Source organism: Aquila chrysaetos, chromosome 17 (genome assembly GCF_900496995.4).
Source record: "Aquila chrysaetos chrysaetos chromosome 17, bAquChr1.4, whole genome shotgun sequence".
Lineage (NCBI taxonomy): Eukaryota > Metazoa > Chordata > Aves > Accipitriformes > Accipitridae > Aquila > Aquila chrysaetos.
The window spans coordinates 378,483-391,464 of NC_044020.1; the positions used below are offsets into that span (position 1 = coordinate 378,483).

At 61.1% G+C, this 12,982-nt stretch overlaps 1 protein-coding gene across 2 annotated transcripts; it reads left to right on the forward strand.

The window, feature by feature from the left end:
* Window positions 1-1,074: 1,074 nt before the first annotated feature.
* TNFRSF13C (TNF receptor superfamily member 13C) lies at window positions 1,075-9,069 on the forward strand. 2 transcript variants are annotated; one of them, XM_041118233.1, is made up of 3 exons: window positions 1,075-3,761; window positions 4,230-4,466; window positions 6,095-9,069. In XM_041118233.1, exons 1-3 carry the CDS (start codon window positions 3,617-3,619, stop codon window positions 6,421-6,423), a joined length of 711 nt encoding a protein of 236 aa, XP_040974167.1. In that variant the 5' UTR covers window positions 1,075-3,616; the 3' UTR covers window positions 6,424-9,069. The 2 variants fall into 2 exon arrangements, with proteins under 2 accessions (XP_040974167.1, XP_029897117.1); XM_030041257.2 differs by having other exon boundaries at window positions 4,269-4,466.
* Window positions 9,070-12,982: the final 3,913 nt, after the last annotated feature.

The following is a 12,982-nucleotide window of genomic DNA, read 5'->3' on the forward strand; positions in this document are numbered from 1 at the left end:
AGGAGGTTTGTGCTGGAACCCTGCGAAACTGGCTCCTCAGAGCCATAGTGGGACCTTTCAGGAGGGGATGCTTCCCACTAGCCACCACAGGGGTGTTGGGAAGGGGTGCAGGGGTGAGGTGCCGAAGGCACTTTGGGGGTTGGCTCCAGCCAAAGTCTTCCATCGGCACCATCTGGATGCGGGGCAGACATTGGGCTGTGCCGAGGCGTTCCTGGGGCGTTGGGTGCACCCTGTCAGAGGTTTGTCCTGTGGTAACTGGGTCTGCTCAATAAACACCTCGTGGCTTCTCTGATCGACAAGCCTTTGGGTTTCCGGTGTGCACGAGCACAAGGTGAACTTTCGGTGGATATTTTCTGCTACGGGCGGTTCTGCAAGCATGTGCGTGAGTCACTTCACCCACCCCTGACACCAGAGGAACCACTTGCATGAGTCCAGTCGCTCATGTGTGCATGAGTGCTCGCAGGATGCAGCCGTCCCTCCATGCTCCCGGGTCACTGGTGCTGCCCCATCCACCACAGGGATCCCAGCAGCTGACCTCGGCCAAAGCTCAGCCCTCCCAGTGCAGGGTTGGAGCAAACAGCACTGGAAATCGAGCTCTCCGGCTCCAGGATTAGGACATAATTTTTAAATAGCTCTTTGATATCTTTGCTGGTTTATTTGTTTAATAAAAGCACTTACTTAGCCGGAGTCCCAGGCTCCTGGGGCTTTCATTTCTCTGCAGAGGAGATAAGAAAAGCACATTTCCTTATCCAGTGAGTCATTTTTTCTGCTCTTTAATTATGCATTTGTGCTATTATCAAGTGTATTCAGCTCTTAGATGCAAACAGTTCAAGCTACCCAACAAGCTTTAACTTTTGCTGTTCCAAAACCAATCAACAGCCGTTATGAAGGGCAGGGGAGGCAAAGATGGTGAAGATGAAGAGGGGGACGGCCGATGCCCGGAGCCGACCGGGCAGCCTGGGCCATGCTGGTGAGCAGGCACACGTGTGAGTGCCGCTGGGGAAGTCAGCGGTGATTTTCTCCATGAGTAAGCGTTATCATGTGTGAATTCAGACTTCATTTTCTTGGCCCAGGAGGAAGCAGACGGACTGGGAAGGGAGCATGAAAGTGCTGTAGAGGGGGATAAAGAGGACCTAGAAAGTGGGAGGGAATGGGGTAAGGTCAATTGCGGCGATGAAGCTGCAACATCCTTCCGCATGACAGGACCCGGGAGCACTTTATTCACAGGAGGACATTACGGCTGCTGTCCCTGGGCTCCCTGCCGTGCATTCTCAGCTTCAAGTTTTCACTCCAGGTACCGAATGAAGTGGGAGCCATCAGCTCCTGAGCTCTATTGTAAACCTCACCCCCCACGTCAAAAGCAACGTGTAGGTACCTTGGTTTGGGCTTTCCGTGGCGCATATATTTGACTGGAGGGGGTCACAGAGTTAATTTGTAAGTGTGGTACAGCAGATGCCAGGACCCATTTCCCCCCTCCTACATTAAGCCAAGCAGGGAGGGGAGAGGGGAGGGAGAGGGGCAGGGTGACAGTGCTACAGCGGGACCCACGGCAATAGGACCTGGGGGTTGCCAAGAGGTGACTGACATGGGGGAAGCACAGTGGGGGGATTTCAGGGGGGAGGGCGAGAGGGGGATGACGGAGGAGCATCCCCCTTTGGGAAAAGGAGACCAGCAGGTAGAAACACCCTGGGGCAAGAGGAACAGTAAAGCCTTTGGAGCAGGGAGCTGTTTCAGGGGAAGGTGTCCTAACAGAGCACTGGCTGTTTTGTGGGGGGTCCTCTGCCTCCGTCCACGGCTCCAGCCCCACCAGGCCACAAGGCAAGATGTTTTCTGCTCCCTAGTCCCTACCCTTACGCTTCTGTGAGCTGGCTGCCAGGGACAGCAAGCGCTCCAGGTGCCCTCTCCTCCCTGAGGCTCTCCGCTGTGGAGCTCAGATGTGGCCTGGAGTGAGCCTGAGCTTTTCTCGTGACCCCTCAGCCCTCCCTGCTGTGACTTTCTGACAACCCCCACTCCAGGATGCTCCCGGTGCACCCTGCCGCTGAACGCGTGCCCCTCCTGCTCCCGTGCTTGCACCACAGCCCCCGTCCTTGCCCGTGGCACATGAGAGGCAGGGAGCTGGGTGAGGTGGGATACGGAGAGATGTCCTCCCCCGGCAGGTACCTGCGCAGGGGCGAGCACAGCCCGTTCAGCGCGAGCACGAGGCGGAGGGTGCCGAGCTAGCTGTGCTGCTCCTGGCTTCAGACAGAGCTCAGGGCCGTGCTGAGAGAGGGAAGTGCTTGGCGTGTCCCTGCTCGATTGGGGAGTTTTACTTTGACTAACGGGGAGGGGGAATAACTGAGTCACAGGCGCAGGAATGGCAGTCGGGCTCTCACAGCTCCTCGGAGGAGCCCGCAGCCCCCCCGGGCTTGGCACGGCCATCGGCGCTGGCACAGTGCAGCTGGGCAGAGCGCTCCCTGGCAGCCAGGCACGTGTGCACGTGTGCGAGGGGCGAGGGAGCAAGCGGCTGGGCACACCGGCTGGAGAGGGAAGTGAAATCGCAGCAGGCGTGGAACCGGCGGGCAGCGACCGGTTTTGGTCAGGACTTTCACTTGCCCAGAGCCCCGCGGCACCCGGTGGGGAGAGCTGAGACGGTGCTGAGGCCGCTTCGGTGCTGCCCTGGTACAAGCTGCCCTCCAGGGATGCTGCTGGTAGGGCAGGAGATGCAGCCGGAGTGACAGGTACCGGTGGCAGGACGTTTCTCCTGCTCCTGATCAGGAACACCTAGGACCATTAAGGGTTTATTTAGTCCCTTCCAAGGCTATGGGGACCAGACTTGCTTGGTGTGACCTGCTTTGCCCATGCCCTGGGCAGTTACTGAGCAGAGCCAGCTCTGAACCCTGGAGAATGAGACATGGTGCTAAGGGGCTGGGAGGGTCCTTGCCACAGGCCTAGGTCTGGGATGGGGGAGTTAGAGAGAGCAAGATGGTGGTGAGCACCATCATTAGGAGAGGTGGAGAACACACAACAGTTGGCCTGCGCGTGCAGCAGTCACTAACAGGCCATGTCCTGCGGGCAGTGGGAGCTTTTCAAAGGGAAAACCTCAGCACCCCTGCACTCTTTTCTCCTCTGGTCCTTTTCTGGATTTTCCATCCAAGCCGGATCTGTGGCCCTGGGATTGGGTCTGGTAAAGATCTGGGCACAGGAAAGCCTGCTGTAGGCACTGGAGGATGCTGAGGGGGCTTTTCGCCAGCCAACGAGTAAGGGTGTGGGTTGGGGACATGCCCGGGTTGGGGGCGGTGGGCTGGGGAGGGGTGAAGGCTGAGGAGGTGACACCATCGGGCTGGGGGCCATGCCGCCGGGCACAGGGTGCTGCACGGCTGGGGCACGCCAGGGGCTGCGGGGATTTCGGAAGCGTATTTTGGAGCAGAGGGGTAGTTTGAGGGTGCGTTGCGCGGGCAGGCAGGGGTAGGGCTTGGGCATTTGCTCTCCTCCTCCCCTGTGAAGATCCGCCCCAGGACAAGCGCAGCGATCGCGAGCCCCAAGGGAGACGACGCAGCTTGACAGACTGTATCTCCCTCTGCCACGGGCCCCAAGGCGCTGCGATTTCACACTCGGGCGGCCCCTTCGCCGCCGCGCCATGCGGGAGCCGGGCTCTCGCTCCCACTCTGCCATGTCCTCATCAGGAAAAGCCACCGGTGCTTCCTCCTGCCTCTCCTCCCAGTGCTTCGACCTCCTGACCAGGTCCTGCGTCAAGTGCTCCGACTTGTTCAGGGACAACACAAGTAAGGAAACAAGGGCGGCCGGGGACTGAGCTCCCCGGGGCTGGGTGGTGGTGGACCAAGGGGGCTGGGGGCACCCCAGGGGTGGGCAGGCGGAGGGGACCTTCTCCTGCGGATGGCAGTGGAGGTGGCAATGGAGGATGGAGCGCTGGCTTCACCTGGAGGAAGAGGAGAGAGGAAGAGGGCAGTGAGGGGAATGCAGTGCAGGGAGAAGAGGGATGATCCAGCCCGGCGGGGGGGGGGGGGGTCACAGCCTGGCCCAGGGGTGACCATGGGAAGAGCAGGATGGCCTCATCTCCCACCAGCCAGTGACGACAGCGGGTGGGACGAGGGTCCCGTCAGGCGGGGGATGGTTTGTTGCAGGTGGTGGGTGGGTAGCGGTGAAGAGCTACTCTCCTTCCCCGCCACTGCGGCCCCAAGGCCGGCCGGCCGGCCGGGTGGATAACGCTGCCGCGCTCCTTCCCTCGCCAGCTCTCCCCCTCCTGACGCTGCCGGCATCTCGCCCCACAGCAGAGCCCGGCCACGCAGCGCCCACCTCCGCCCTGGCACCCACCATCCCCTCGGCGGACCTGCCCAGCACCCTCCTGCTCTTCGGGGTCCCAGCAGCGGTGGGGCTCATCCTGGCCCTGGCCGCCCTCTGGGGCTTCCTGGCCTGCAAGGTGGGGAAGCAGAGGAGGAAGAGGAAGGCAGCAGATGAGGAGGCCGAAGGTAGGGGACCTCTTGCTCTCCCTGTCACAGCACCCTGAGGACCCCCCGGCAGTTGGGGTCACTCGCCACCGGCTCCCCTGAGGCGCATCCCTGTCGAGGCCGGCTCCTCCACCTCGACACAGGCTCCACGGGCACCCCGGGGCATTTCGGGGCAGCCGAGCCACCCCCGAGTGACGGTGTCCCGCATGCGGGTGGGAGCCCACACCTGCACCTGACTGCCAGCGTGACCTTGCTGAACCATCCCTCCCTTTGCCGGGTCTCCCCGTGCCTTCGCTTGCTTAAAGCACCTGCTGGCACCGTCCCTTTCCACAGGGGACATGTACAGAGCAGTGGTGAGGAGCCTCTCCCTCTCCCCAGTAGCTGGAGGGCCGTGGATGGAGTGGGGGGATGCAGGGGCAGCGGTGGACATCTGGGGATGGCTACGGAGGGAGTCTCTCCCCACAGCACTGCGAATGGGGGTCCCGTGCTGACTGCCCAGCTTGCCATTCCCACTTGGAATGCCCGGTGCCCTCCGACGCGTGCCCCAAAGACCCCAACAATGTCGGGGCCAGCCCCGCTGGGAGGACACCGGAGCACTGCACAGGGTCGTCCCCAAAGGCATCAAAAATAGGGCTGGGGGGTGAGGGATGGGGCTGAGCCTTTCCTGGTAGAGTATTTCCAGGGGAGTGAGGCCAAGGTGCCCCACGATGTCTCATCCTGTTGGGGCATCCAGGCAGCCATTTCCTCCCCCGGGGACCCGCACCCCAGCGCTGACTCAACCCTGGCCACTCTTCTCGGAAACGGTCTCGCCCTGCCTTCACACCTCCCCGTCCTCAGGAAGGGGATATGGCTCCCCAGGACCACCATGAGGGGCCGTCCTGGGGCATGCTGGCACCCACCACAGCCCCACTGCCCGGGTGGGTACCTTTGGCGGGCAGCGGGGCTGGGGGCAGCCAGTCCTCGTGCCCTGGCTTGCTTGCACACTGCCGGTGGTGCCAGCCGGGTGACTCAGACTGGGGGGGGACATTACCTGGGGCCTTTCCGCTAAACCGAGTGTTGCTGCGACAGCCTGTGATGCGCACACACCTGGGAAAAATACCAAGAATGAAAGAGGAGGGAGAAATCCAGTGGCAAGAGAGGTCCGGCCATGATGGGAGAGCATTGGAGGCACCCCTCGGCTACTCCCCTGCCGCAAGCCCTGGTCCCTGTCCCCCCTGTTCCCCTGGGCTGCACCCCAGCAAGCCCACGACTGCGGCACTGGATGTGTGGAAAGTCATGGGAGGCTTGGGGCCAGCAGTATGCGCCTGTGTTCAAAGCATGTAAACAAGTCTATTTTTAAGTGGGAGGCGGTCAGGGAGGGTAAGCCACCAAGGGCCGGGCTGATCTGCCACCAGCAGGGTTTAGCGAGAGGGCTCGAAGTGCAAGTGCAAGTTTTTGCCTTTCCCTATTGTTTTTTAGGGGGAAAAAGCCCATCAGTTGTAAGCAGGAGGAGCTCTGCAGCAGGAGAGGTGCATTGGGGGCCTTGCAGGCTCCTCCTGCTCCAGCTCCATCTTGCCCCCTGTGTGTCCCCAGGGACTGGACCCTCTCCCTGGGACCTGCCTGGTCCCACTTTGTGAGTCCAGTAACCCCCTTTTCTTGCCTCCTCCCAGCAAACATGGATGCCACCAGCCCCCTGCCTAGCCTGGGCTGCCAGGACCCTGCCATGCTGGAGGGAGATGCCACCCTGGCCCCAGCCCCAGCTCCGTGCCCACATCTCAATGGAGGCCTGAAGATGCCGGGGCTGCCCAGGAAAGCGGTGGCGAAACGGAGGCCGTGCTGCCAGGGTGATGCCGACGGTGACATTGTCCTGCTCTCTGCTGTGTACTCCCGGCACGAGGAGTGCAACCACGGCTTCCCACTGCCTGCCACCGAGCTGGGGGCTGCAGCCCTGGTCACCACCAAAACCACCCAGAACTGTACCGGAGAGGAGAGAGCCTGAGAGCAGGAGGAGCAGGGCTGGAGCGCTCCGGTTGCTCCCTGCAGACGCCCAGAGCCCATCCCCAGGGCAGGCAAAGCCTTGCACAGATATGAGCTATCTGAGGACCAGGTTTTTCCTTGAGCAAGATCAGCCTTCTAAGATGACTGCCCTTTTCCACTTCCCCAGTTGCGCCAAGTCCTAAGTTATGCCTGTAGGCACTGGAGGAAGCCAAAGCGGATCACGCCGAGTTACACTGAACTGCCCACAGCTGCCACGGCCGTACCGTTGGGAGGAGGCAGAGGAGACGCGGCTGGTGAGGACAGAGCGTGGCAGGGGCTGCTCTGCCATTTGCAAGGCTGCCTTTGTGCCAGGACGGGTCTGCTGCTGGATGGGTGATTTCTGAGGAACATGGGGCTGGAATTGCAGAAAAAGGGGTGGGAAGGAAGATGGAGAGGGAGGCAGGGAGTTACATTAGGACCAAATTCCACACCACTGCCATTAACTTGATTTTTGCTACTGACCTCAGTAAAAGGAGGCTTGGGGTCACATAGAGCAAGGCACATCCAGCAGCATCTGCTCCATTCACAGTCCTGCCTGCCCCCATCTTCTGCATGCCGTAATATCCAGATCTTTCTTCCCTCTGGGCCCTCTCATGTAGTGGCAGGCACCCACCGGCACTCATGGGAATCCCCTCTGCAGCTGGATACCGCAGGGATGAGAAACAAGTCCGTCTTCCCAAGCAGGGAGTGAGGGAGGGAAGAGGGAGGAAAAAATATCTGTCTTTCTTCTGACCTGCGATCACTGAAGTCAGGGAGGACCAGGGGCAGGCAACAGAGACTGCTGGTCTAGTGGAGCTCCCTGAGCTTCTCATTATGGCCCCAGACAACCATCACTTCAGCTCACTGTGGCTGCAGAAATACCACATGTCACTTGGGATGGATGTTTCCACGCCATGCAAAACCAGGCAGGGAGTGATGTGAGCGTAGTTGGGATGACTTAATTTATGTGAGTGTCTTCAAGGCTTTGCCTGCGTGCAAGAGCTGGCCAGCGTTGCTGGTCCAAGGCACTTCTCTGTAGATGGTCTTGTTCACCTGCCCACAAGTGGCTTTCCTGCACAGGAAGGGCTCTGCTTTGGAAATGAACTCGTTAGTGTGGGATTGCTGTTCCCAAGTAATTACAGCAGCTGAACCCCCTGGCTGAACAGAGCCAGGCCGATGCTTTGGGTGAGAAACCCTGCTGGCCCTGGAGGGGGTGATTAGGCAATTAGAAATGCTTTGCAGGGTTATTTGCATGAAGCACCATCTCGGCGGCACCCTGGGTCTGCTCTTCCTCTGGTGAGGCATCTTCCTCGCCTGAGAAGCTTCAGGGACCAAGCAGAGGTGGCCAAGCAAGGTGCGGGAGCACTGCTGCCAAGTGCCAATAGGCCACCAAGGGCCACAGCTCACAGTAGGGTTGCCCGGTGGCACTGTGCGGAGGGGATGTCCCTCTGATGACGGGAAGGTTACTCCCTGCCCAAGCCTGAGCTCTCTTCTGAGGCTGCAGGACCAGACACTGCTGTTGAAGGGTGACGCTCCCTCTTCTCCCCTCCCCACGCCACTGGAGGTGGACTCGGGGCATCTATCCCATAAGGGGAACCACAGGCACTGCCACAGGTGCCAAGACCCAAATTCCTCACTATGACTCCTCTCCCAGACCTAAACACGCTGGTGGAGCTGAGCCTTCATCCGGCTGACGCTCCGCATGACCCAGAATGGGATGGGTCCCCATCTCAGCCTCGGGGCTGAGGATGGTGAGGGGCCACGTGCCCAGCAACTGTGTCCTGGGGCTCCAGGCACCTGTGGCTTGCTGGCAGGAGCTGTGGAGGCTCCAGCGCTGGGCTCCCAGTTATCTGCAGCAGGCGTGCTGCCTGTCATAGGAGGGGTATCCCCATGGCACGAATTGGGCATCTCCTCATCCCCATGCTCCGCACCCAGCCCTGTGAAGTGACTTTGAGCAACCTTTGTGCATCTGGAGTGCGGAAATGAGCTGAAGCCAGGCCAGGGGACATTTTGGAGCTGGAAGGACTGCTCGTGGGAGACAGAGCAACCTGCTTCATGGGAAATCGGGGTGAGAGGGAAATGGAGCCGGACTGTCAGGAGCATCTCCCACTTCCCGACCGGTGACTGCTGTAGCTCAGCCCTGCAAATGTGCTGTCCACCCTGACCGGTGTGGCGATTTGAAAAAGAAACTCCCATACAAATCCTGTTTAAAAAGCCCCTCTTTCTGCTCAGGTAAGGGCTTTTGCTCTCATTTCTGCTAGAGCTTCAGCCAGGCATCTCCTCTACGGGACGCTGCCAGCATCTGCAGTTTGCAGAAGCAGCACTTCGATCCACATTGGATTCCTCTCAGCCGGCGAGTACCCCTCAGATCCCCTCTCTGTTTTGGCACGTGGGGCATCTTCCCCACATCCTGCCTGCCCAGCTGCCAGCCGTGGTGGGGCAAGGCTCCCCTCCTGCCTGGCCTGCCTGTCTGCCTGGGCGGGATTTGCAAGCCCCTCTGTTCGTGCTTCTCCATCCTTATGTGCAGGTCAGGGGGCTGTCTGTCTCGTCTCCATGGATTGCAGAGGGAATGGAGATCAAAAATATGGCTGTAAAAATTAAAGAATAAAGTGAACCTGCTGCCAATGCACACTCAGAGGTCTGTATGGGGAGGTGGCTTCTCAATCCCCATTCCCTTGGCTTCAGAGGTCTCCAGCACGGCGGTCCTGGGGGTACAGCAGGACCTTGATCTGGAGAGGCTCCCTCTGCACCGGCTTCACCAGCATGTCCCCTGTGCATGGCCACATGCATGCCTGGGGACCAGCTGAGCTCAGCCACCTCCATCCGCCCCGCGGCCACCCCGGGAGCTGGCTGACAGGACGAGGAGTGGGGCAAGTGGTTTTGGGGGGGGATGTTGCCCGTCTTTGACTTTCCACAGCAGTTTCTCACTTCCCCCTGCAAGGCAGGAGCTGTGCTTCCTCCCCAGCCCGGTGCCCGCACAACTGCCTAGAAAGGTGGTGAGGCCGGACTTAACCTCGCCACAGGGACACAGGGTTTGGGAGACAGCCGGGGAAAGTCTGAGGAAACCCTGGGGCAGGAGGAAGGAGCCAGGGCTCCTCCTTGCTGCAAAACCATCTCAGGCACATCTCCAGCCATTTCAACACCACTGACCCTTCTATGATGGAGGTCATTGCGGTATTTGAGCTCCTGCAAGTCCCACCAACAATGCTGGTGGTAAAGGACGGAAACCTTTGTGTCCCTAGGGATGGTGGGTGGTTTTCACCCATGGTCCTAAAGGCAGGAGCCAGCTGGCCGACAAAGTGTGGTGGCACAGGGAGGGAAGGCACTGTGGGCGACCCTGGCTGAAGGTCTTCTGCAGCCACCAGTCACGTCTGCGAAACCCTCCTCAATCCCACAGGCTTCCCGGCCTCCAAAGTGCTCGGCTTCTTCCACCAGCCTCCCCGTCTGGGCCCTTCTCCTCTCTCCCCCCATTGCTGGTTCACCCACCAGTTTGGTCTCCTGATAGTTCTGCCACAGGCCCAGCTACTCCAGCCCAAAGCACCTCCACAGACCCATCTTGCCCTTCCACGGGCTTTCCGTGGGTGCTGGACCTCAACAGCAGGCAGGGCAAGGTGGGCACCATTTTATCCCATGCACGAAGCAATACTCCAATGGCCAACGTCCAACAGGGACCGCCAGTCCCTGGGTACAGCCCCCAATCCCCCTCACTTGCTGCGAGACGACCAGGGGTGCGTGGCCACCCCATCACCTGCCCGTGGGGCACGGACCTCATCCCACCCCACAGGAGCCTTCCCCACCACCCGCTTCCCAGTGCCAGCCATGGCAGAGGGATGCCGTGGGTGCCCCTGCAATTGCCGGGGGACACCCGTGGAAGGCCGTGGGTGATGATGAGAGGCCTGGGGCGCCTGCCACGAGGTGGCACTGACACCACACGCCGGCCTGCATGGCTGCAGCGCTGCAGGGGAGCTGCATGGGAGGGTGAATGCACAAATGCAGCAAGGGGAGGGCCAGGCAGGCTAGTGGCCAGCCCCGCTTTGGCCAGAGAGAAGGGTGATGGCTGGGCCTGACTCCGTCTGGCCACGCAGCCCTTCACCATGGCCTCTGGGTTGCCTGGGAGAAACGGCTGCTGGTGGATCTGGCTGTGGTGCCCATTGTCACGGCCTCTGGGCTGCCCTGGAGAAATGGTTATTGGTGTCTGGACGCCTGTGGGCAGAGCAAGCACGGAGTGGTGGGACAACCAGAGGCACAGTGGGATGCAGCAAGCTGCTGCTCCTTCCCCCAGCAGCACTGAGCACCTCTACCATTGCCCCACTGCCCAGAGCAGCCCATCCCCAGTGGTGGCAGGCCCCCGTGGGGACTCCCTGGGACCTGGTCCCGCCAGCCAGCACCTCCCTTCCCCATCACCTCTCCATCAGCCTCTACCAAAGAAGAAACTGCCCTGCTACCTGCCAAGCTCCCCAGCTGGAAAAGGCCCCAGGCTGGGGAGAAGATGCTGCCCAGCCCCCCCCCCCCAGCCCCGCACGAGCCTGTTGGGGACCACGGCCTTCCTGATGCCGCTCATCAGCATCCCTCCCTAATTGCTACCCACTGCCTAATGACAGTAATTAGGAAGAGCGAAGCTGCCTGGGGACTGGAAGCGCTGACAGAGCTGGGGGAGCCAGATGGTGTTCGCACTTAAGGAAAGATTAAAAAGAAAAAAAAAATAGCACCCAGCTTTGATCAGTCTCCCTTTCCTTCACTTAGTGTCAGGATCACTTTGGTCCATGGGCACGCCGGGGAGATGCTGAGACATGGCACTGGCCACCCTCCCCCACCCCCCCGCCATCTCCAGGTGTTTTAGGGTGCCGGGGGAGCGGTGGGAGGGGGCACCGTGCCCGCCCAGGTGCCCGGCACAGAGGGGGTTTCCTCGCTGCCTTCATGGGCTGATGCTCTCCCCTGGGGCCACCCCCGCTGCTCCCCGCTTTGCTGGCCGTGCTCAGCGAGCGGTTTCACAGGGGGGCAAGAGCAGGGGGGGACAGCCAAAAACCGCCTGAGGGGCTGCGGTGAGCGGGCAGCAGCTCCCCTGGCAGAAGGGGCTGGCCAAGGGACAGCCCCACATTTTCCCCAGCACTGCGGAGCAAGGCCACCGCCCTGGGGTTTGCAGGGCAGCACCCAAAACCCGACCTCGGGGACCAAAGTGGTCGGACAGGGATGGTGAAGCTGAGAGCTTCACCTCCCTGGAGAAACCCCACCTGCAGCCAAACTCCTCCAAACCCTTTCGCCAGCCCCTTCCCCGAGCCCCGCGGCGACGGCACCTGCCTCCAGAGCCACCTGCAATGCTGCGGGTGCACCCGGGGCCGGGGGGGGGATATGCGATGGGGGTCTGAGGGAAACCCCCATCCTGCCCCCGGCCACTGCCCCCAGTGCTCTCGGGGTGCCCGGGCCTTTGCCCCCCCCCATCGCACCCCGGGGAGGCAAGGGACAAGGATGTGCTGGGCAGGGATGATGCTCAGCCTCATGGATGAGGATGCTCAGCCCTGTGCCATGGCGTCAGCCTGGCCCCGCTCTGGGGATGCTCCAAGAGGAGGCCCCAAGGCAGGCGTAGGGCAAACCTGGCACGTCCCCTGGGCTTCAGGGGGTGACTTCCCCCCCTCCCACAGCAAGTGAGGTCGTTTTAAATTCCGCTCTTCGCCCCAGTCCCGGCTAGCAAGGAGGGGGGAGCCCCACCAAGTGACACAAACCCTGTCTGACACCTGAAGTGATCAGCAGCGACAGGCAGATTGCGCGGGGAGAGCCTCTGCGCTCCCGTCAAGGCAATGCCATGACAGGGACCACCCCCCCCCCCCCCCCCCGCTGGGGACACCTCCGAGGGATGCAGGGCTCTCCTCTTGCCAGGAGGTGGGTCACCCCTCTGCACTGCTCCCAAAGGGCTGTGGAAATGGATGTGGGATGTGGAAGTCCCCCAAAAGTCAGGGTCCACTTTTGGACCCCCCCCAAAAAGGGATCGGCCAGGCGGTGAGGTGGCTGGTGTTGGAGCTGGAGCACATGGCGCAGCCCACCCTGCTGCAAGCCCACACTGCATCCTTGTCCTTTCCACCTGCTTTATGTTATTTCCCCTTTTTCCCCCTTTTTTCCGAGCATGGGGCTGTGCTGGGAGCCCGGGATGCAGCCAGAGGGGTGCGGGGGGGGGGGGCGGTCACTGGCAGCGGGGTGCCGTGGGAGTGAGCCCCATGTCCTTCATCCAGCAGCTCCAGTGTCAGCCGGCTGCAGCTTGCTGGCTGCTGGCGGGAGCTATTCTGAGCCCAGATCGATGGGCGAGAGCAGGGGTTTGGGTGACAGCCATGGGAGGCATGTTGGGAGGAGGGCTGCGGGCAGGGAAGAGCAGGTGGGATTTTTCAGGAGATTCCCCCATCTTTCCCCCCACCGTCCTGAAAGTTTTCAATGATGCAGATGTCTTTCTCGTTTCCTTCCCTGCGGGGGTTGCAGTCTGACTGGGTGCCACTACCCAGATGCCACTTCCTGATTTGGGAAGCACCAGCACTTCGCAGAGCAGCGAAACTCCG